Genomic DNA, 22356 nt, shown 5'->3' with positions numbered 1-22356 from the left:
TGAACAAATAGGGATTTATTTCTTTCACACACACACACAAAAATAAAACCCCAGCAGTTGACAATCTAAGGCTTGAGGCAGGGCTTCAGTGCTGACCTGGAGGCCTCCTATCTAACAGGTATGTGCTCTCTCCAGCCCTGTCACAGGCGCTTGCTTCTGTACCCCCAGGGTCCTACCACAGTCCAGGCAGGAAGAGGAGACCTTCCACACCTTATGTCCTCTGGTTCTCCTGAGCCACAGGTCCACATGACCTCCCTTGCTGGAAGCATCTGGGAGGAGAAGCATCCCAGCTGATGAGAAGAGAAAGGGACAGGGCAGAAAGGCTTGGCCACAACTGGGTGGAGACAGCAGGGGCGATGACATCAGCACTCCATAAGACCCACCTCAACAAAGTGCAAATTTTTAAAGGCCAAAGTTAGAAACCTTCAGGAAAATCATCTTTGGAAAAGATTAATACGTGCCATTTAAATGCAGATGGCACATCAAATGACGTCATTAGCAAATCAGGAAGCCAAGCATGTGGGAAGGAACCTCTGCAAACCAGGAGGCTGAAAATAACAATTCCCCAACATCAGTAACAGGGGTCTGAACTAAAGCGTCAGAGGATGCACGTGACCAGTGAGCAGAGACTGCCAGCCTGGCGCAGAAAACCACACAGCAGAATTGCTGTGGGAGTGGGGGTGGGAAGGGGAGAAAAATTCTCTTCAGAATGCAACGTAGCTCTGGCTAGCGAAACTGGAACAAGCTGCAGACCCAAACTTCTCATGATGTGTGAGAACACAATTCAAGAACATTGGAGGCTGCACCAGGTATAAGCACTGCCAGAGGCCATCTGACAGTCTGGTAAGGTGCCAAGAGCTCAGACACCAGTGTGCACAGCAGAAGGCATCTTGGGCGACATCTTGGGTTACATGTCCAGGACACAGCCTTGCTGCCTGAAGAGCTGAGGAATACATCCAAACACCATTTAAAAGTTTTTTAAAGCAAAACAAAGTTTTAAAATACACAATTTAAAGAACACTTTAACAACCATCATCTCTGTGGGGAGGGGACAAAGGAGGCCACGTGAGTTGACAGGTTTGCATTTCCAGCACTGCAGAGAAGATACAAGGAAGGGTACACATTTGTGCTTCAGTGTTGATGAAGGAAGGCCATTTTTAGGAACATAGAACAAAAAAACTAATTGTGGAATCATTCCTGTGTGCAGACAGACAACTCTGGGGATGAACTTAGAAACAGTTCTTCACAAGTACAGAGAGGCTGTGTGATGACGGATGGAGGGCCCTCCTGGAAGGTTAAACAGACTCACTAAGTGCATCTGAGGTTCATTGCAGACCCTGCCCTGGTCCTACCCTACAAGATTTACTAGGCCAAATATGGAGAAAGCAGGGTTTTGTTTTGTTTTGTTTTATGCCATGTGTGTGGAGACCAGAGGACAGCTTTGGGTGTGATCTTTGGGAATGCCATGTGCCTCCTTTGGCATGGAAGTCCCCAACTAGACTAGTGAGCCCCAGAGACCATCAGCCGCCAGTACTGTCATACAAGTGTTTTATTGAGTTATCTCCCAATGCTACAGCAGCTGCTAAGGTGGCTCTAATACACAAAGGTAAATCTTGATTATAATGTAGCTAATAACTCGGGACATCAGGGAGGCCAAGTTAGAACGGGAACTAAGCTGCTTCCTGACGACAGAAGCCTGATGCTTCAGGTCCCAGGCCTGCTGTCATGCAGCACATAACTGCTTGGACACACCCCACGTGGTGTCCCGGCAAATAGGCAATGCATGCTTAGAGAGCAATGTGTCAAAAAGAAAGAGGGGGTTCCTGAGGCTCCGTGACAGGCTCATAAGCCTGGGAGCAAGCTGCAGCTGGCAGCTGCTGTGACTACCTCTGGACACATGAACATGAACAGTTTCCGACAAGGACAGATGGCTCCTAGCAGCTCAGCGAACAGCTCTGCTGAGAGAAGGTGAAGACGGTGGTACTAACAAAACAGCCGCATTCACTCCATGGGCTTCCACCACTCACTTCCTGCATCAACAAAGCGAACTGAGGATGCCGCACTGCATGGATGGCAGCCTTTGCTTGTGAGGTAAGAGACCAAGCACTGACTGACTGTGTGGGGAGGGGATGGCAAGGAAGGAAGCAGACTTGGTGAGTCCCCAGAGCTGGACTGCAGAGGGTGGCAGAGACCAGAAGCTGGCTGTGGTATCGCCCACTTTCCACTCAGCCCTGGCTTTGTCCCCTCAAGCCGCCCAAAGGGAGTAGCACTGCCATCCAGCTGTCTTCCATTCCTGGCTCAGCAGCTCCTTCCAGATCACCTCAATCTCAAGATTTCTGTCACTGCCCCCTCTGTCCCCAGTGCCTGTGTGTACAGCACCCTATTCCCAAAACACTGCATACCAGGCAAAATGGGGTGAGTCCTGCTTGACCTGAGAGTCATGCTTCCCCAAATGGCAATGTGACAGCCACCATCTCCTGCTCTAGGTCTGTTGCAGGCCAGAGAAGGGACCGGGAATCACCAGATGTGAAAAAGCCCTTAGGACAGGCATGAGGCCGAGGCGGGCTCCTTTTAGTAAACTGTCACACCTTGGCCCTACTGAACAGTCCTCCAGCCTTGGCTGAGGTCTTCCTTTGTAAAAAGCTACAGGGAGGTCCAGAATCCCAAATCCCATTTGCTGCCGCAGGCCTCAGAACCCTGCCTGGAACCCTAAGTAGCCATCCCATACACAGGGCCTCACCTGGGCCCCAAATACAGACTCGCTTGCTCCTGAGAGCAAGCCTTGGGATGGAGCAAAACCCCCCAGCTGTGGGGATGCTAAACCCTGACCCCAGCCCTGCCCGCTGTCTCAGCTGGGCAAGAAGCAAAATGTATGAAAATATTTTAATTATTTCTTTGAAACAGTTAAGAAATAAGGTTCGTTGGTTTTTACAATCCCAGTAGAAAAAAGTTCACATAAGAGCCCTGGCCCAAGGTCAGGCCCTTCCCAGCCAGACCGGCCTCAGTAGAAACGTTTGTTCCGTTCCTGGCGCTTCTGAAACACCACGGCGCCCACCACAGCACAGACGACAACGCCTAGGAGTGCGCACAGCAGCAGCAGGAACACCCTCCATCCTGTCAGGGGCCCATTTCGGAAGTTTCCAGTGGGGTCATCCACATTGTCTATGGAAAAAGACAAAGATTACCATACAAAGCATGAAGGGGCTGCCTCACAGTAGCTCGGTAGAACTGGACAGACGGGCACTCCAGCTTACACCCAGCACAGCACACGCAAAGGGCAGGGGTCAGATGAAATCTACCCAGCTCCGAGCTAGTACTTCAGAGGCCGCACGATTCCCCTACAAGCAGCTTAGCCTTGTAGCTTCCACAGGTCCCCAAGGCCTGTCACTGCTCAGTCCCTTTGGAGACAGCAGCCACTCACTGAGTGAACAAATGAGCCATCTCGATTGGCCCCCGGGGATGCAGGTGGGGTGAAGCCATCAGCTTTCTGGGAGCAACAGCCAGAGTGACAAACGGTACTATGTGGCAGCATTAACTTAGCTCTAAAATCTGCGGCTGGAGGATAGCTCAGGAGTTCAGAGTCCATACTGATTTAAGTTCACTTCCCAACACACAGGTTAGGAGGCTCACAACTGCCCGTAACTGCGGCTTCAGGGCACCCAAGGCCTCCAGCCACTACAGGCACACACACAAGGCTGATTGCACAGAATTAAACAGAGTAACAGTAAAGTTTAAAAACTGTGAGATATCAAACACCAGGCCTGGTAGCTACGCCTGTAATTCCTACACCCAGGGTAGAGGCAAGAGACTCAAAAGGCCAACAATCACTGTCAGTTACACAGTGAGTTCAAGGCCAGCCCAGGCTACACAGATAAAATTACAAAGAACAGTGTGCTCTGGTTTTTCCTAGAGAGCTGGAAAGACAGATAGGGGCCTATACTTTCAGGGGATCCATGGTTAGCAGGCTGTGGCTCTGAGGGATGGAAAGAAATCCAGGTGCCTATTTCTTCTACCCAGAACGCTGGGCAAATGTGAGGCAGAACTGTGCCAGTGGAGGGAACCGAGGCTGGGTTACAGGCCAACTGCCACCTTCCTTTCTGGCAGAGCAAACCTGAGTCAGCTCCTAAGCATTCATAGAAGCTGGCGTGGCAGGGAGACTCGGCATGTTATGTCCATGTGGACCTGACTGACCACGCTTTAGCACAGGAAGAAGTGGACACGAGCCACTCACGCATGTGACAAGGTGTCAGCCTCAGCAGGATCCACACAGTAAGACATCAACTCATTCTTTACTCAAACACTCACCAAAGCCGACCTGGACCAAGCTCCGGGCCTCCAGCCACAGAGCCAGAGGCCAGCGCCCAGCTAAGGCAGGAGCAGCGGGGCTGCACACACGCGCACACGCACACGCACACGCACACACACACACACACACACACACACACACACACCTTTGGGGGACTTGAGGAAATTGACGCCAGGCTCGATCTTGGTCCAGTCAATGCTCTCCTCCTCAGGCGTCCGCTCCACCGTGAGCTGGAACAGCTTGATGGAGATGATGTCGTGGTTGTCTAGGGGCAGAGAGGGTCCCACCTCACGACATGGCCACTGCCCTCCCCAGGGAAAGTTGCTTCCTCAGCCTCACAAGGGCCAGCCCAGGGACAGCGGGTTTCTGCCCAGCAGTCTCCTCTCCTGGGCAGGCAGCATCCCGGGCTGGAGTGTAGCTCAATGCTAAGTTAGTATGTGTAAAAGCCAGGGTTCAAGCCTAGGTGTGGAGAAGTTGGCAGTCCCCGAGAGAGAGAAGACAGAACAGAGAGGAAAGCATTAACTATGATGTTGGAGATGATCTAGATCTTCAAGGCTTAGTTTCTTTGTAAAATCGAAGCAGTGTCCACATTGAGCCACCACAATGGCCAGGGCGCACGAATGCCATGCAGTGCGTGACACGCTGCTAAGCAGAGGATGTGAACTAAACCAGAAAGCAGATGAGGGCCACTGTGACCGTTCTAGGGCTGCTTCACAATCCCAATACATCCAAGAGAAGGAGCAGCGCTATGGTCTTGTCAGACCCCCACACAGGCTGCAGAGAAAAAGGAGCCATCAGCAACTATGCCTGAGTGAGACCTGGAAAGGACATGTTCACCACCACCACAGGCATGATAGATACTCCAAATATCTCAGAGGTGAGGCACTGAATCCAGCATGTGGCTCCCGGCCAGTCAACTCCACACGTAGACTCACACATCCATTAATGTGTGTGTGTGAAGCAAGGTTCTCTGGGGTGGGGAGACAGGAGCTGCAGTGAGGAGGAAGGAGCCATAAACAAGCAGCTGGTGGCCAGGGTGGGCAGGCCCCTGGTGTCTGACACTGAGCATACAGACCCGTGAAGAAGAGGGCCGAGCCTTGAGAGCCAACTTCCGAGTCAGACTCTGGTTGCCACCCAGGCTCTGCCGTTTTCTGCTTATCTTGGAGAAATTTCCCTTGATTTCAGTTATGTGAAAATCGAAAGAAGTCATCACCTAAGAAAATAGTGGCTGGTGTGGTGGTGTACGCCTCTGACCTCAGTACTTAGGAGGCAGAGGCAAGTGGACCTCCAAGACTGAGGCTAGCCTGATCTACACAGAGAATGTCAGCTGAAGTTACATAGAGACCCTGCCCTCCCTTCCCCCCAATAAAAACCCTGGTGCCCGCCTGTCTCTTCAAGTGGCCACTCCAAACAGCACTATGGAATAACTACCTGCCACAGACAGCCATCTGTTCTATCAAGACCCCCTGAAGACATATGGGAGCACTGTCAGATGAAATCCCAGGTAAGCCAGGGGACAGGAAAGTGCAAGAGCATGCTGGGCCCATTACTGACACGAGTCTGCTGACTAGTGAAGTGGGGGTATAGGAACTTTAAAGAGAAACCACAACAACAGACATTCTGGGACTACATGGCCTCTGGATAGAGGGGACAGTTCAGTCCCTAAGAGTTTATCCTGGGGATGAATAAGCCCTGCGAGCTCATGCACATCACAGCCTAGTTCTGGTCAGCTGGAGCTGGCTCCAGGGCTGTGGCCTTTCTAAACATCACTAGTAGACTGGGTCACAGCCACTTGTAATGTGGGGAGTGGAGGGACAGGACCACAACCAGGAAGCATAGGAAATGACATAGCGAAGACAAGCTATGTAGAAACCAAAGCTGGGGAAGAGATGGGGGAGACATCATGGACTGTAGAAGGGAACGGTTTTAAAGGAGGGAAGCAGGCAAGTTCACACTTAAGGAAGACACTAAAGACATGACCAGGTCCCACGCAGAAAGGACAGGGCAGCTGAGTCACCTTCAGCACAGGGAGAAGCCAAGGCAGGGTGGAGGCATGGGGAGGGGCCTGGCATAACAACTGGGATGGCGGCCATTACAGTTCTGAGCACAGAGATGACTTTCCAGGCACCAGGGACAGAATGTCAGGGTGCTTTGTATGGAAGGAGGGAGGGGCACCATGTGGGTGCCAGTGAGAGGTGGCAGTGTGAATGCAGCAGGGAGAAAGACAGACAGTGGGATTTTTCAAAGAATAAGCAGTGGCATGAGACAAGGTCCAGGGTGACACCAAGGTGTGTTATCCCAGGCAACTAGAAAGGTAGGGACACCCCTTCACCTTGATGGGCAGGGGCGATGTTCAGAGGGGTGGCTGAGGGGAGACTAAACACACCTGTGTCCCTATAGACCTGGTACTAGGAATCCATCAAGCTACAATACCTAGATCCAAAGTCTCCTCTCACCTAAAGATACAGGATAAAGAGGCCAGCTGACTGCTTGGGCCCGAGGGGGCACACCAATAGTTACAGCTGGTGGGAAATGAGGAAGGCCTGCAGAGAAGGGAGGCCGTTAACTGCTGAGAGCATCCTTTCACACACTCACCAGACAGGTCGCCGGTGCCAGCAGAGGCTCCAAAGTAGTAGCCGGTGGGCAGGCGCACCCCCGTGATGTCGATGCAGTTCTTCCACTCGTTCTTGTCTTCCAGGTCAGTCATCACCTGCAGTCAGCGGGCAGGTCAAGCTCACACCCAGGCCCCAGTCCACCACTTCCTGGAGCCTCTGTGGAGCCAGCACAGGCCCAGTGGTCTCCCCCTTATGCCTGCTCACCGTGAGGCGGCCCCGGGAATAGCGTACAGCTAGGAAGGTGTCATGGTCCCGGTTGCGGAAGTCAGCTGTGCAGCCTGCCAACTCACTCCATCGTCCATCCTTGCTATGATCGTATGACAGAGAGCCGTTGTTCACCATCACCGAGATGTACGGGAACACACGCTGGAACCGACACACGCTGGTTACTTCATGCCTGTCAGCCCGTGGGCACCACCACCCTGCCCCTGGAGGACACTTTAGGCTAACCACAGCCAAGTTCTAGTCCCCATTCTCAAGCCAGCAGCCCAGCCCTTGCTCGCCTGCCTGTCCTGCAGAGGATAGTGGGGTCCTACCTCAGTGGTTTCATCATTGGGATACGTGTCCAGGAAGATGGCCAAACCATGGAAGTTGTCTTTGCTTCCAAACACAGGCCCTGGAATTAGGAGATATTTCAGAATAGGATCAATAGAGATGAACTAGGCAGAAGAAAGAAAGTCCAACCATTGGCACACCACCCAGGAAGGAAGGACCCTTGAAGGACAAAGCAGGTGGGGAGGGACCCAGGCCTCTCAGGACAGAGAACTCAAGACTGAGGCTCAGTACTAGTGCCATGAGTTCAAGGACAGCTTCAGCTTCATGATACCAGGTCAGCCAGGGCCATAGCAAAGTCCCATTGAACAGCAATGAAGACTGAGGCCTTAACTATGACGGTAGCCACCAAGGCAAGTGTTAGGTACTGGCAGTGCCCAATCTTGGACACGTGTATGGAGCCACCTGAAGCTACAAGCAGCAAATTTTCTGCAAGGACCCCAGAGGCAGCGCCTTACACTTTGCTGGTTGCACAGTCTTTGTGTGATAGTCTTTGTGTTGCTCTTTTAAAATGGCAGAATGGGAGCTGGCGAGATGGCTCAACGGTTAAAAGCACTGACTGCTCTTCTAAAGGTCCTGAGTTCAAATCCCAGCAACCACATGGTGGCTCACAACCACCCATAATGAGATCTGACGCCCTCTTCTGGTGTGTCTGAAGTCAGCTACAATGTACTTATCTATAATAAGTAAATCTTTAAGAAAAAAAAAATGACAGAATGGACCCATGAACGGCCAGCAGGTAAAGGCCCTTGCCACCAGGCCTGATGACTGAGTTCCATCCCCAGAAAATACATGAAGGTAGAAGGACAGAACCGACTACACCAAGCTACCCTTTGCTCTCCACAGGTGCTATGATATGCATGGGCACGTGTGCACACACACAAATATTTCTAAAAATCTATAGGGAAATGGCCAGGTGTGGTGGTATAAGTCTCAGGCAGAAGGAATATTTTCCTGTTTTAGGTAGCCTGGGCTAATGAACCCAGCCTGGGATATATAGTCCAAGTCTCTAAAAACCTAAAAATAGTAAACAGGCTGACTGGTTAAAACAGTGTGGGAGTGAGTGAGTGAGTGGGTGGGGGGTAGACAGCCCCAAAGGCTCTCCCACCCCCTCCAGAGCAAGTCTCTGGTCAGCAGCAGTCTCCAGCAGAGGCACACAGTGACCATAGCAGGCACTTGCCAGGGCCACCCACCGCTGTGGTGGGCCAGCAGCCAGTGCCCCTCCTCACCTGGTACGAGGCGGTCTCGGGTGTACCACAAGGCAATGCCATCTCCGTGGAGGTTCTTCTTGCCTGTGCCGTGGACTTTGAAGTGGACGTGCATTTCCCAGTCCTTAAGGAAGCATGGCTGAAAAGGGAGCAAAGAGGCCCTCAGAATACCAAGGCTTTCAAGCAAGCTGGAGCAGGGCCTGGCCTGTTCAGTTCCACACCTTACTCCCCACCCCACCTAAACCAGGCAATCACTTCAAGGTTCAGGGGTCAGGCAATGGGACCTTAAGTGATACTGGCCCCAGATGCTGTCTCTAGTCTCTCTGAGGCTCTCAGCCTCTGCCAACCCAGGCCTTTTTCCTCAGCATATAACCTCCACCCAACTTTATCATCCTCAGCTGAGTGCCTGTCCTAGAACAGTAGAGAGGGTCACCAGCCCCTTTTAAGTTATGTATGTGAGTACACTGTAGCTGTCTTCAGACACACCAGAAGAGGGCATTAGATCTCATTACGGATGGTTGTGAGCCACCATGTGGATGCTGGGAATTGAACTCAGGACCTCTGGGAGAGCAGTCAGTGCTCTTAACGGCTAAGCCATCTCTCCAGCCCCTACCACCACTTTCTTTTCTTTTCTTTTTTTGTTTTTGAGACAGGGTTTCTCTGTTTAACTGGAATTCATGTTGTAGACCAGGCTGCCCCTCAACTCAGAGAATCACCTGCCTCTGCCTCCCAAATGCTGGGATTTAAGGCGTGCACCACTTTGCCTAGCCCATTTTTCCCCTCCACCTTTTCTTCCTTCCCTCCCCCCTCCCTCCCTCCCACCCTCCTTCTTTCCTTCCTCTTTAAGTGTGTGTGAGTGATGAAGACAGGGCCTTGTTATGTACCCATAGCTAGCCTCAGCCTCCTGAGTGCTGGGATTACAGGCCTGAGCTGCCGCACCCCACTCGGTCTGATGCAGCTATTTAACAATGCCAACGTCAAGAGCACCTGGACTTGGACCCACAGAGCCTGGGAGAATAAAGGATGAGATGGTAGCCATGCAAAACCCAGGGTGCTGGGAGAAAGACAAGCAGGCAGGGCAAGGGAGGAGAGCAGTGTAGACTGAGGGCTGAGGGTGACCCCTTCAGAATGACCTGTGGTACCCTGGACTTAAAAGCTGTAAGGAAAAGCAGACCCTTTCCTCCCCAGGCAGCTTTTGGTCATGGCGTTTATCACTGCAATAGTAACCCTGACTAAGACAGAAACCTAGCTGTCCCTCTCCCTCACCCCGAGCCTGTCTATCTATGAGGATGCTGTAAGCCCACTGCAGATGGGCTGGCTAGAAGGAGCAACCAACACAAACAACCTAACATCATCAGAAGCCCATCCTCACAGCCGGCAACCTGGGGGCCCGCATGGCTGACAGCAGCCATGGCAACATCTGAGGCACCACAGAAGGAGTGAAAAGGGCTGTGTGCCCGACACCCAGGAAAATATCCACTCCCCACAAAGCATTTCTGCACTTTCAAGCCCACCCTCGCCGGGCGTGGTGGCGCACGCCTTTAATCCCAGCACTCGGGAGGCAGAGGCAGGCGGATTTCTGAGTTCGAGGCCAGCCTGGTCTACAAAGTGAGCTCCAGGACAGCCAGAGCTATAAAGAGAAACCCTGTCTCGAAAAACCAAAAAAACAAACAAACAAAAAAAATCAAGCCCACCCTCCAACTCCTGATCCTCAAGGTTGAGATGCCAATTTTCCAGTGTCTCTCCCTTTTGTGTTCTTAGCCATGAACAACACTCTCCCCAGGTGTTCAATTAGAGATGGTCCTGTCACTGTCTGTACAGTTCCCAAAGGGAAACAGGACCTGGCTTGGGAACAGAAGACAAACAGGAACTTGACAGCACAATGAAACATTTCTCCTGTAACCAGGAGCATTTCAATGAAAAAATTAAAATATACTCTGTCCCACCACAGGCAGTGTGGCTGGTGCACTGACTGATTCATCAGCTTCGTGAACTGGCAGACACTGGGGACCCACCCTGGCCACAGAACAGGAATCAGCAAGTACCTGTGTGACAACTTCCCCAGTTCTGGAATTTCACTGGTCTGGGCACAGCCATGGACTGGGAAGAGGCAGCTAAGAGATGGTGACAGGTAGCCACAAAGACAGGACAAGGAGTCTGACCCAAGGTCTGCCGAGGGAGACAGAGGCCTTGTCTGAGTTGGGTCTAAAATCTAAAAGAAAGGATACTAGAGGGAGGGACTCAGCTTCATGGTGGGTCCTCTTCCAGGAATTAGGGTTAAGTGACTCTGCCAATCTCAGCAGGGATGACAAGTAACCAGACACCAAAGGGACAAGGTGGGACTGAAACCCATGAAAGCACAGGCTGCACAGACTGAGCTCCCAGTAACCACAGCCAAGGAGTCCAAGGACAATTATGAGTATTCAGCAGGTTAGTGGTATTCTTAAACTCACTAAGAAACAACATTCAGGACAATGTATGATAACATAAGGGAGAAACTTAGCAACAGATGAAGAGATAATAAATATATCCAAGGTTACTCAGACAAAGATCAAAAATGGTGCAGGGGGCAGAGAAAAGATTCAGAATTGACAGTAAGATCCCAGAGTAAAAGGTATAAACAATTCAATTCCAAATTGAGACACACGAGACCAGACCAAAGCAGCAGAGATCTGTTAAACCCCAACAGTTCTACAGCCAGAGGAGAATAACGACATGCTACATTCTGGATGCGAACGGAGCGTACGCCCCATCCTAAGAGTGGCATACTGAGAGCTGTGGTTGTAGCGCTTGCCTAGGTTCCATCCGGACACTATAAACCTGCTCAAAAAGGTGACCTCTCTGAGGACACCCAGGGGTGGGTACTGGTCACTCCTAGTCTCTCTGTGCTTTCTCCTTTTCACGTATTTCCAATGTGATTCTATTTGTTTTTTTAAAGGATGTACTTTATTGTCATGGCAGTGAGAGGCTTGGATTACACTGGCTGTTGTGTCCTGTCTAATGTTGCTGGGAAGCAAGCTCAGGCCTTCTGCAGGAGCAAAGCATGCCCTTAACCACTGAGCCATCTCTCCAGCCTGTTTTTGTTGGTCCTGAGACAACACAAAGTCTCAGAGAGTCCGAGCTGCTCTAGACCTCACTATCTATACCAAGGGCTGGCCTTGAACTCCTGATCTCCCTACCTATAACTCCCAAGTCCTATGCCAGCATACCCAACTTCATAATGTCCTGTGTCTTGAGGTGAAGGCGGTGGAAGCCCTCAGAGCCGGTACCCTGATATCTGGCCTTTCAGACTCCAAACTTTAACTCTTTGTGAAATTTACCCCTCCTTACTTCCTTCATTACAGAAGGATGCAACCAGAAATTAAACCAGTACCAGATCCCCTTCAAGGAGCTAACAGTCAGCAGCAGACAATTTCAGACAAGGAAAGCAAAACAAGGAGAAGCACAAACGGCAAGCAGCCCTCTCAGTGTCTCTCCATCTTCCTGGAGAAGGAAAGTGATCCGATCCACACGGAAAGTCAGAGGCTCAGGAAGAAAGACGAGTGAGCCATCAGTTCAGAACTCGCACCTATAGCTGGCTACACAGTACTGCACAGCTCGTGGCAGAAGAGATTCAAGTAAAGGTCGGCCACAGGATGAACTAAGAGATCTAAGGCCCAGCACTGTCCCGGGAGAAAGCAAAGGCACACATTATCCTTAGATTCTGGCAGAGTGTGTGTGTGTGTGTGTGTGTGTGTGTGTGTGTGTGTGTTTGCGCATGTGTGTGCTCGAGCGTGTGCTGTTTGGAGAGGGTTATTTTTGCAGTGTCGTATGTAGGTCCAAGCCAGGTTTTGGGCACCCCCAGCCTTGTCACTTTACAACAGGGTCTTGGGTCTTGGCATGTAGCTCAGGACAGGCTTGAGCAAGCAAACTTCCTGCTTCTGCCTCCTAAGCGCTCGACACCTATAGCACCTGCCTTCTGGGCACCTACTGCCCAGGATAACCGTAACAAACTGAAAAACAAGAGGCTGGAGGGATGGCTGAGCAGGTAAAGAGCAGTGGCTCTTCCAGAGGACCTGAGTTCAGTTCCCAGCACCCAACACCCGTCACTGCCCCTAACTCTAGTTCCAGGGGGATCTGACGGGGCACCTGTACACATTTGCACACACACAGAAGCACAAACATAAATAGCAACAACACACTAATGCACATAAAAAAAAAACTAGAAGGGAATTATCAAAAGAAATTTTTAAAGAGGGAAAATGAGCAAGAAATGTCCAGACCGGGGGGGGGGGGGGAATGAGAACCAGTAAGAGAGAAGGCTGACCCTGATATGTCAGAGTGAGATGAAATCCAAATCTAGGCTCTGGATTCATTCATCCATTCATTCACTGCTGCTGTGCTGGGATGAACGCAGTGTCAAGACAGCCCGTTTCTTCCCTAAGGAGGAGCACAACACTTGCTGGAACTCCCTTTCTAGCCTCTAACCTTTATCTATCATTATTTGTGGAAAACACATGACTGTGTAGTAGAGAAAACTGGGAGTCAGTGTGCTCCTTCCTCTATGGACTCTGGGGATCCAAGGCAAGTTGCCAGGCCTGAGCAGCAGGTACTCCTACCTGACGAACCATCTCAACAGTTCTTTTTTTTTTTTTTAATGTATGTATGTATGTATGTATTTATTTTTTGTTTTTTCAAGACAGGGTTTCTCTATGTAGCCCTGGCTGTCCTGGAACTCACTCTGTAGACCTGGCTGGCCTTGAACTCAGAAATCTGCCTGCCTCTGCCTCCCAAATGCTGGGATTAAAGGCGTGCGCCACCACTGCCCGGCTGGCAGTTCTTATTTTTTAATCTTCAAAATAAGGGCTTGCTAAGTTGCTGATTGGCCTTAAACTTGCTATCCCCTGCCTCTCGGAAGTCAATCAGAAGAGGTCAGTACAGGGCTATCATCTGTAGTCTCAGCCACTCAGAAGGCTGGAACAGGAGAATCACTTGGCCAATCAGGACTTTACCTCACAAAATAACAGACAAAAGCCAGGTATGGCAGGCTACCCTGCTCTACTACAAGTCCTTCTGTGTATTAAGTTAAACACTTTCTGTCTCAGAGGCTGCACACAGGGATGTGTATCTCACAGCAGCTGTTCATAGTGTGTGGTGCTGAGGTGAGATGTGGCTCGGGGCACACAGTGCCTGCTGCACAGACACAAGCTCTCACACTTGGATCCCAGCACCCACGTACAAGCAGACACAGGGTGCCCAGAGCTGCAGGCACCGAGCTGGCAGATCCTGAGGTCTTGCTGGCTAGACAGTCTAGCTGAAATGGCAAGTTCCAGGTTCAATTAGAGACCCTGTCTCAAAAAATAAGGTGGTAGGCAGGGCACCGCAGCACATACCTTTAATTCCAGCTCTCCAGAGTCAGAGGAAGGCAGATCTGAGTTCCAGGCTAGCCTGGTCTACCTTGCTATTGTTCCAGGCCAGCCAGAGCTAGCTATATTTCTAAAATAAAATCAAAACACATAGTGTGGGCTAGGGAAATAGCCAGCTGAGTACAGTGCCTGCCTTGCAAACCATGAGGACTTGCTTGGCTGCAGACCCCACAGTAAAGAGAGCCTGTCCTGGCGCCACGCAGGTGTGCTCCCAGTGCTGGGAAGGAGACAGGGGCATGCCGGCACTCATCGGCCAAGAGCAGGCTCTAGGACAGTGAGACTCAAGAACCAAGGTCGCCGGTCCCTGAAGAACACCATCTGAGGCTGACCTCTGGCCTCCACATACATATACACACAGCTGCAGCACACACACACACACACACACACACACACACACCCACACCCTAATGTGCACTGACACACGGTGGTACAGCCTGTACTGTCGGCAAGTGAGAAACTGAGCAGGAAGATCAGGAATTCCAGATCATCCCGGGCTGTGTAGGAAATGTGAGGCCAACCAGAGCCATGAGACCATCTCAAAACAAAACAGAGCCTGGTGTTCAGTTTGAGTTTATTCATATTTTTTATTTGCTATTTGTTTGGTTCATTTTTTCCTCCTTCCTCCCCCCCCCCCCCCGCCCGTCAGAGATAGCTCTGTGTAGCTGTGTAGTCCTGGCTGTCCTTATCAGACTCTCAGCAGTCATCTTTTCCCAGCCTCCTGAGTGCTGACAGTATAGACAAGTGCCATCTAAGCAGTCTTGCTATAAAACAGCACTATCTGGCGTTCAGGAGACAATATCCTTTAAGCCTTTCTTCAATGCTGGGAGCTGAACCCATGAACCCAGGGCCGAGCGAGACAAGCACCTAACTGTCCCTCTCAGCCTTCTGTGGATATTTAAGCCCAAGACAATTTCTTCAGGGGAAGGAGTGCTCTTTTTTTTTTTTTTTTTTAATTTTTATTTATATGTATGTGCAGATGCCAGAAAATGTCAGAGGATGTTGAATACCCTGGAGTTAGTGATTTAGGCAGTTATGAGGCCCTCAATATGGGTGCTAGGAACACACACTCAGGCACACAGAAAAACTATCTCTGCAAGGACAGCAAATGCTCTTACACTGCTAAGCCATCTCTCCAGCACCTCACCTTATTTTAAAGAAAGTTTCCCCCTCTCTCTAAACCTTGAGTTCCTTAACAGGCTGGCCAGCAAGCTCCAGGAGCCTCTGGTCTCTGTCTCTTCAGGGCTGGGATTACAGCCAGCCAGGCACCAGGCTCTTCACCTAAGTTCAAGGGACCTGAGCTCAGGTCCCCACACTTGTGCTGCCAACACTATATACCCACTCAGCTACCTCCCCAGCCTTGGGCTGCCTCCTCAGTCTGAGCTGCCTCCCCAGCCTTGGGCTGCCTCCTCAGTCTGGGCTACCTCCTCAGCCTTGGGCTGCCTCCTCAGTCTGAGCTACATCCCCAGCCTCTGCATCGACTTTTAAAAAGAGGAAGGGGAGCCGGGCGTGGTGGCGCACGCCTTTAATCCCAGCACTCGGGAGGCAGAGGCAGGCGGATTTCTGAGTTCGAGGCCAGCCTGGTCTACAAAGTGAGTGCCAGGACAGCCAGGGCTACACAGAAAAACCCTGTCTCGAAAAACCAAAAAAAAAAAAAAAAAAAAAAGAGGAAGGGGATACACAATTTTGAACCGGCACAGTAACAACAATTCAGAAGCTTAAGACCCACGCTGCTGCCTTTCACACAAAACACACTCCGACACAAGCAGAGTGGCCTCTTCAGCCTTCCGTGCCCTGTGTTCCAGACATTAGGCACTTGGAAGCTCAGAAGGCAGGGGGTACTCGTGAAATGTTTGCTCAGCCAGTGCTTCTCCCAGATGGAATACAAGTGAGGGAGACTCAAACAAACAAAACTGGAGAAATCACCTTTGCTGTTCTGTCAGTAGGATGTATTTCTTTGAAAACATTAAATAGAAACTTCTAAGAGTTCCAAGCAATTTCTCTCAAGAACTATAAATGCTCTCCATCCACTTTGTTTTGTTTTGTTTTTGTTTTTTGTTTTTTTCCAGACAGGGTTTCTCTGTATAGCCCAGGCTGTCCTAGAACTCACTCTGTAGACCAGGCTGTCCTGAAACTCAGAAATCCGCCTGCCTCTGCCTCCCAAGTGCTGGGATTAAAGGCGCGCTCCACCATCACCTGGCCAATATTTTTATCTTGCTTTTTACAAAACAAAATGTAATGCTATATTTAACTCATTTATGTGAAAAGCACAAGGCTACATCACCACCTAGAAAAGTAGCATCCCAGTTATCCGTGCAGTTCAGGAGTGAAACGCGTGCCTTGCCTGGCATGCATAGGTCCTGGGTTAAACCTATGGCACCACAGAATAAAATAAAAAGGGAAGAACAAAAAAAGTATCTGAAAAGCCTAGCCAGAATGATGTGACAGACTGCGACTTGGGGACATGAAGTTTAATTGAGCACTTGGTGTGCGTGGCAGTTGAACGCAGACGTAACAGATTGGGAAGTAACCAAGAAGCAGTCACGAAAAACCAGGAGGCACTGTCCCAGACAGAGTGAGCAAGACCAAAGCCCCTGAGGGAAGTAGGCAACCATACAGACAGGCTGGAACAAACTGACAGGATGACTGGAGATGTCAGTCACCGAGGGACACGCTGTGCTGAGAGAATGTAGTTTTCCATTCATGAGAGAGCTCAGGCTCTAAGGACAGAGCCAAAGCTGAAGGAAGAGGGTAACCACAGGTGCCCCTAGCAGCACTGTGGAGGCAGGAGGCAGGGAGAGAGGAGGTGCTGTGGGGACGAGCCAGTGAGGCAACACAAGGACAGCATAGTTTCCCAGAACTAATGGCAAAATCAACCAGAAGGACCAAGAGGATACAGTGATGGAGAAAACTAGGCCACTGCTGACAGTAGAGGGAGAAGGGAGGGTTAGACCAAGCAGGCTAGAGAGAAGCAGGTTTCTTTTCAAGCCATGGCCTATCCCTAAATCACTTCTTTTCTCTCCTTGGCCAACCTACACTCCTTGGTGTAGACATTGCACAACACTGCTACCACACCAAGGCAATAACGTCTCTGGGTCCCTGCTCTCTAAAGGCAAAGGCCACAGCCAGTAAGTCCAGTGTAGATATAGCGAACAAGACTCTCAACCTAGCACAGAGAAAGATAACTAGGATTGTTTAATATCTTGAAGGGGGTTCTCCCATTGCTAATCAGGAGGCATCGGGTGTATCAAGGGAATTGATAAGAGTGGAGATAGGAAAGATCAGTTGAAATACTGTTTATTCTATTCAGTGGCTATATACTACCTCAGCATAAAGTCACGAAATCTAACCATTCCAAACACCTTGTTTGAGAACTAAATCTGATTCACGCACAGTTTCTGACACACAGTAACTATACAAGTCGCTCTGAACGATCTGTGCGACCAGGACAGAAAAATCGGCAGGGCAAGAAAAAAAAGGGGGCACGTGTATCTACTAAACTTGGCTGCTTACGAGGCAGGGACTACTGTGTCAGTGAACGGTCATGTTCAACCTCTTGGGAGAGCCTCACCTGGTGGTTCCAGATCGAGCCCTCTTTGCTGCGCTCGTCCGGGGTCAGGCGCACGTACTGGCTCGTCAGCATCGTGCTGCCTTGGAAGTCCCAGAGCGGCATGGAACTGGAACCAACCCCTGTGGGCAGAGACGGACATGGCTCAGAGGGCCGCGCCAGAAATCTACTGCGCTGCGCGGCGCGATAGAAGGGGCCATGTCCTCCTCCATCCCACTCCGGCCCGCGTCCTCACCCTCCGCTACAGGCCTCCCTCACCTTGGTAGGGCTTGATGAGCGAGTGCTCCCGCTTGAGGTGTTCGCTGTTGCCGTCGGTGATATCCGCAGCCACCGGCCCCAGCAACAGAAGTAAATGTAGAAATGTCGTGGGGCCCGGGCCGGGGCCAGGAAGCCCAGGCCTCCCTGGGCACCGCTGACCCCAGCCCCAGCCCCAGCGCCAAAGCCAGGCCTCGGCCGCCATTCTCCTTGTTCTCTCGGCCACTTCCGCCCTAAGACTTCCGCCTTCCGGGTGTCTTCTCTAATGGTCTCCGGCCGGAAGCCCTCCAAACTAGGATCACCGGAGAGTTAAGAAGGAAAGCCTCGCCGCCAGCGGGATGGCAGCCTTATTGGCTGGCCAGCCTCCTATCCCAGTAGAGCGCGGCTCCATAACTTTGGAGGTTCCTGGTCGCCTGACAGCCGGCCACGGCCGAGGGTTCTCATGAGCGACAAGGGGATCCAACCAATCATGGAGCAGCACGTTAGGTTCGCAGGCCAACGAAAAGCAGAGGTCTCTCCTGGGACTGGGGAAAGCGAGCGGCGTCTTCGAAGCGGAGCATGCTGGAACTTGTAGTTTCGCGGGCTGCTTGTGCAACCCGAGCACCCTCAGTCCTAAGCTACTGAAAAGATGGTGACTTTGAAGTGACCTTTCCAGTACAGTGGGAAAGCCTCACTGGAGTGAAATAGAAAGCCTGGAATCCATTCTCACCGCCACCCTGGCTGGACTCGGTGGGTGGGGCAAATCCTTTAGGCCACCTCAAGCTAGTACCACACCTCTGGAGACTTAAAAGAGGCCAGTTATTTGAGGACCTCCTCTAACCCCCCCTCCTCTACCTCCCCTCCCCCCCTTACCCCCCCCCCCCCCCAGCAGTGACTCCACAGTCAGAAGCAGGAGGAGCAGATCAGATTCTGACCTGGAACCTCAGGGAAGGCCAGAAGTCATCTGGCTCCAAAAAGTGTCAGTTCTTGTTGACACACCAAGTGTCTGTGGAGGGACTCAGGACAGCTGGCTCCGGATAGTCGAACATTGTGGTCTCTAACCCAGACAGCATTCTATTGTACCTGTTAATCTACTTAGGAAAAAGTTTAGTTGCCAGGACTTTTTTTATTAAAAAAAAAAAAAAAAAAGGAAGTTAAATTTACCTTAGAAATCCTGATTTCAGGGGCTGCAGAGATGGACCAAGGATTAGAAGGAGTACTTACTGCACCAGGCTGCCCTTGAACTCACAGAGATCTACTCACCTCTCCTTTCTAAGCACTGGAATTAAAGACATGTGCTATTTATGCATGACTTTTTATTAAAGATTTATTTATTATTACAATCTACGTACACTCTAGCTGTCTTCAGAAACACCAGAAAAGGGCACCAGATCTCATTACTAATGGTTGTGAGCCACCATGTGGTTGCTGGGATTTGAACTCAGGACCTACAGAAGAGCACTCAGTGCTCTTAACCGCTGAGCCATCTCTCCAGCCCATGCATGGCTTCCAATATACTTTAAATCATCTCTAGATTACGTGTAACACTTATGTAATAGTGATGCTGATAGAAAACCCCCAAAAAAGTTTGGGTTCAGTAAGAAGTGTGCTGGCTAGTTTTGTTTTTGTTTGTGTTTTTGTTTTTGTTTTTGTGTTTGTTTTTTTGAGACAGGGTTTCTCTGTATAACCCTGTCTGTACTGGAACTCACTCGGTAAACCAGGCTGGCCTCAAAATCAGAAATCTGTCTGCCTCTGCCTCCCAAGTGTTGGGATTAAAGGCGTGTGCCACCACCGCCCGGCAGAAGTGTGCTGGCTAGTTTTATGTCAACGTGACACAAGCTAGAGTCTTTTGAAAGGAAGGAGCATTTGAGTTGAGAAAATGCCTCCATAAGATCTGGCTATAGGGCTGGAGAGATGGCTCAATGGTTAAGAGGTCCTGAGTTCAATTCCCAACAACCACATGGTGGCTCACAACCATCTGTAATGAGATCTGATGCCCTTTTCTGGTGTGTCTGAAGATAGTGTTAGTGTCCTCATATAAAATAAATAAATCTTTAAAAAAAGATCTGGCTATAGGGCATTTCCTTAATTAGTGATTGATGCTGCAGTAAGGCCCACTCCACGGTGGGTAGTGCAATCTCTGGGCTGGTAGTCCTGGGTTCTATTAAAAAGCTGAGCAAACCAGTGAACAGCACTCTTCAACAGTCTCTGTATCAGCTCCTGCCTCCTCCAAGTTCCTGTCCTGTTTGAGTTCCTGTCCTGACTTTCTTTCTTTTTTTTTAAGATTTATTTATTTATTATATGTAAGTACACTGTAGCTGTCTTCAGAAACTCCAGAAGAGGGAGTCAGATCTCATTACGGATGGTAGTGAGCCACCATGTGACCTTCGGAAGAGCAGTCGGGTGCTCTTACCCACTGAGCCATCTCACCAGCCCCCTGACTTTCTTTAGTGATAAACAGTCAGTGATGTAGAACTGTAACCCAAATAAACCCAATCTTCTCAAAGTTGTTTTTGGTTACAGCAATAGTAACCCTATTTAAGACAAGAAACATTTTTTTCTGAATATCTCCCATCTATGATTAGTTGAAAACACAGATCTAGATCCTGTTGATATGAGGGTTATGTTTATAAATATATATTGTGTGCATGTGTGTGCACATAAATATATAGAAAGAGAACATACCTGTACAACAAAGGCCCCCCTGCTTCTTGTCTCCTAACGAGCACCCTCTTCAGAGATTTCCCTGCACTCATACCGCATTGCACTAAACTTCACTTGAGGGCTGAGCTTGTCAGGTACAGTCCCAGCCGAGTCCCAAGAATGTAGAGAAGTGCACCTGGAACATAATTGGCTGGTGAAAGTCTATTTGTTCTAGAACCTGTCATTGGGTCGTGAAGAACAAGGAAGAGCTCATCCAGGGTTTGTCTGAGAAGTCTCTCTCAGCAGAGGCAGCAGAGCTAGGGTGGGAACTGAAAAAGAAGCACAATGGAACAGACGAGGAGTTTGTGGTATCTGAGCATGGTAGCATATTCCTGTCATCCTTGGGAAGCAGAAGCAGGAGGGTCAGGAATCCACAGTCATCCTCTGATACATAAGGATCTTGAGATTACCTGAGGGCTGTTGGAGACTCCGTCTCAATCAAACAAGCAACACTGTGGAATTGGGAAGTGTGGTGGATAGATGGTATAATGGTTGCTCTTCACGGCCAACTTGGCTGGATTTACAGTAACCTTTGAGACAGATCGCTAGGCATGTCTGTGAGGTGTAAGTGAATATGGAAGGCTTATTCCAAGTGCTGGAGTCCTGAACTGAAGAAAAAGGACAAAGCAAGCTATGCAACAGAACTCATGTTTGTCTGCTTCCTGTCCACAGAAGAAAGGTGAGCAGGGTGCCATATAAGAAGATGGACAGACAGCGCGCTGTCCTCTGATCCATCAAACGGGAGCCATGAGCAGCAGCATTCATATAATGGTCACGAAGACCAAAGCAAGTTTTGTTAGGAGAGGACCTTGTATACCGTAAAGCACCCCATGAAATCTGAATGCAGCCTGGGTCCGTGGCACAGCAGATGGGCAGACTGGGGGCAGGTCACATAAGCTCTCTCACAGGCATGCTATTCACTCATTTATTCTAGGGCTGGGCAGTGTCTTAGTTAGGGTTTTACTACTGCGAACAGACACCATGACCAAGGCAACTTTTTTTTAATTGAACTAATTTTTTATTATATTCAACACAATATATATTTTATACCAATCATAAAAATGATGGGGGCTGGAGAGATGGCTCAGCGGTTAAGAGTACTGACTGCACTTCCAGAGGTCTTGAGTTCAAATCCCAGCAACCACATGGTGGCTCACAACCATCTGTAATGAGATCTGATGCCCTCTTCTGGTGTCTGAAGACAGCTCCAGTGTACTTATATATAATAAATAAATAAATCTAAAAAAAATGATGGACATGTTATTAAATGAACATAAATAGATAAAGTCTGTTTGTTTGTTTGTTTTGTTTTTAGTAGAGCTTTACAATCTTGGCTCTTACTGTGGTACAAACCCAAAATAAGAACAATTTTTGGACATTGGAGTTCATTGTAATAAGGCTGTACTTCAATGTCCCTCACATCACCAAAGGATTTTACCTCCATAGTAGCTAAGCTAAGAGCTGACAGTTCTGCTGTGCCAAGGAATGAATTGTAGGCACGATTATTTGGATACAGATTTCCTGCTATGGTCAAAGCTATTTGACTTTAGTGATTGTCATCATTCTCAGCCTGCAGGGAACAGGTTACAGTCATTTAAAAACTGGTGTGTGGGCCGGGCAGTGGTGGCGCATGCCTTTAATCCCAGCACTTGGGAGGCAGAGACAGCGGATTTCTGAGTTCAAGACCAGCCTGGTCTACAGAGTGAGTTCCAGGACAGCCAGAGCTACACAGAGAAACCCTGTCTCAAAAAACCGGAAAAACAAACAA

The 22356-nt window shown here is 49.9% G+C and overlaps 1 protein-coding gene across 1 annotated transcript; it reads right to left on the bottom strand.

Moving 5' to 3' along the window:
• Positions 1–18326, bottom strand: Lman2 (lectin, mannose binding 2). The gene is made up of 8 exons (XM_021179994.3): positions 17910–18326; positions 17655–17773; positions 8703–8820; positions 7458–7537; positions 7126–7287; positions 6902–7016; positions 4452–4571; positions 1–3162 (listed from the first exon to the last, which is right to left on the bottom strand). The coding sequence occupies exons 1-8, from the start codon at positions 18109–18111 to the stop codon at positions 3002–3004; spliced, it is 1077 nt and encodes a 358-aa protein (XP_021035653.1). The 5' UTR covers positions 18112–18326; the 3' UTR covers positions 1–3001.
• Between the last annotated feature and the right edge of the window lie 4030 nt (positions 18327–22356).

Source organism: Mus caroli, unplaced genomic scaffold (genome assembly GCF_978045245.1).
Source record: "Mus caroli unplaced genomic scaffold, Mus_caroli_1 scaffold_15, whole genome shotgun sequence".
In the NCBI taxonomy this organism is placed as follows: domain Eukaryota; kingdom Metazoa; phylum Chordata; class Mammalia; order Rodentia; family Muridae; genus Mus; species Mus caroli.
The sequence above is the reverse complement of the archived record's forward strand: the minus strand, read 5'-3'. Positions and strand labels throughout refer to the sequence as shown.

Excerpts from the sequence above, each read along its gene's own strand:
- Lman2 (XM_021179994.3), bottom strand. The coding sequence starts at position 18,111 with ATGGCGGCCGAGGCCTGGCTTTGGCGCTGGGGCTGGGGCTGGGGTCAG. Across the intron at positions 8,821-17,654 it reads GCTCGATCTGGAACCACCAG|CCATGCTTCCTTAAGGACTG; the intron begins GTGAGGCTCTCC and ends CTCCCTTTTCAG. Across the intron at positions 4,572-6,901 it reads TGGCACCGGCGACCTGTCTG|ACAACCACGACATCATCTCC; the intron begins GTGAGTGTGTGA and ends CTCTGCCCCTAG.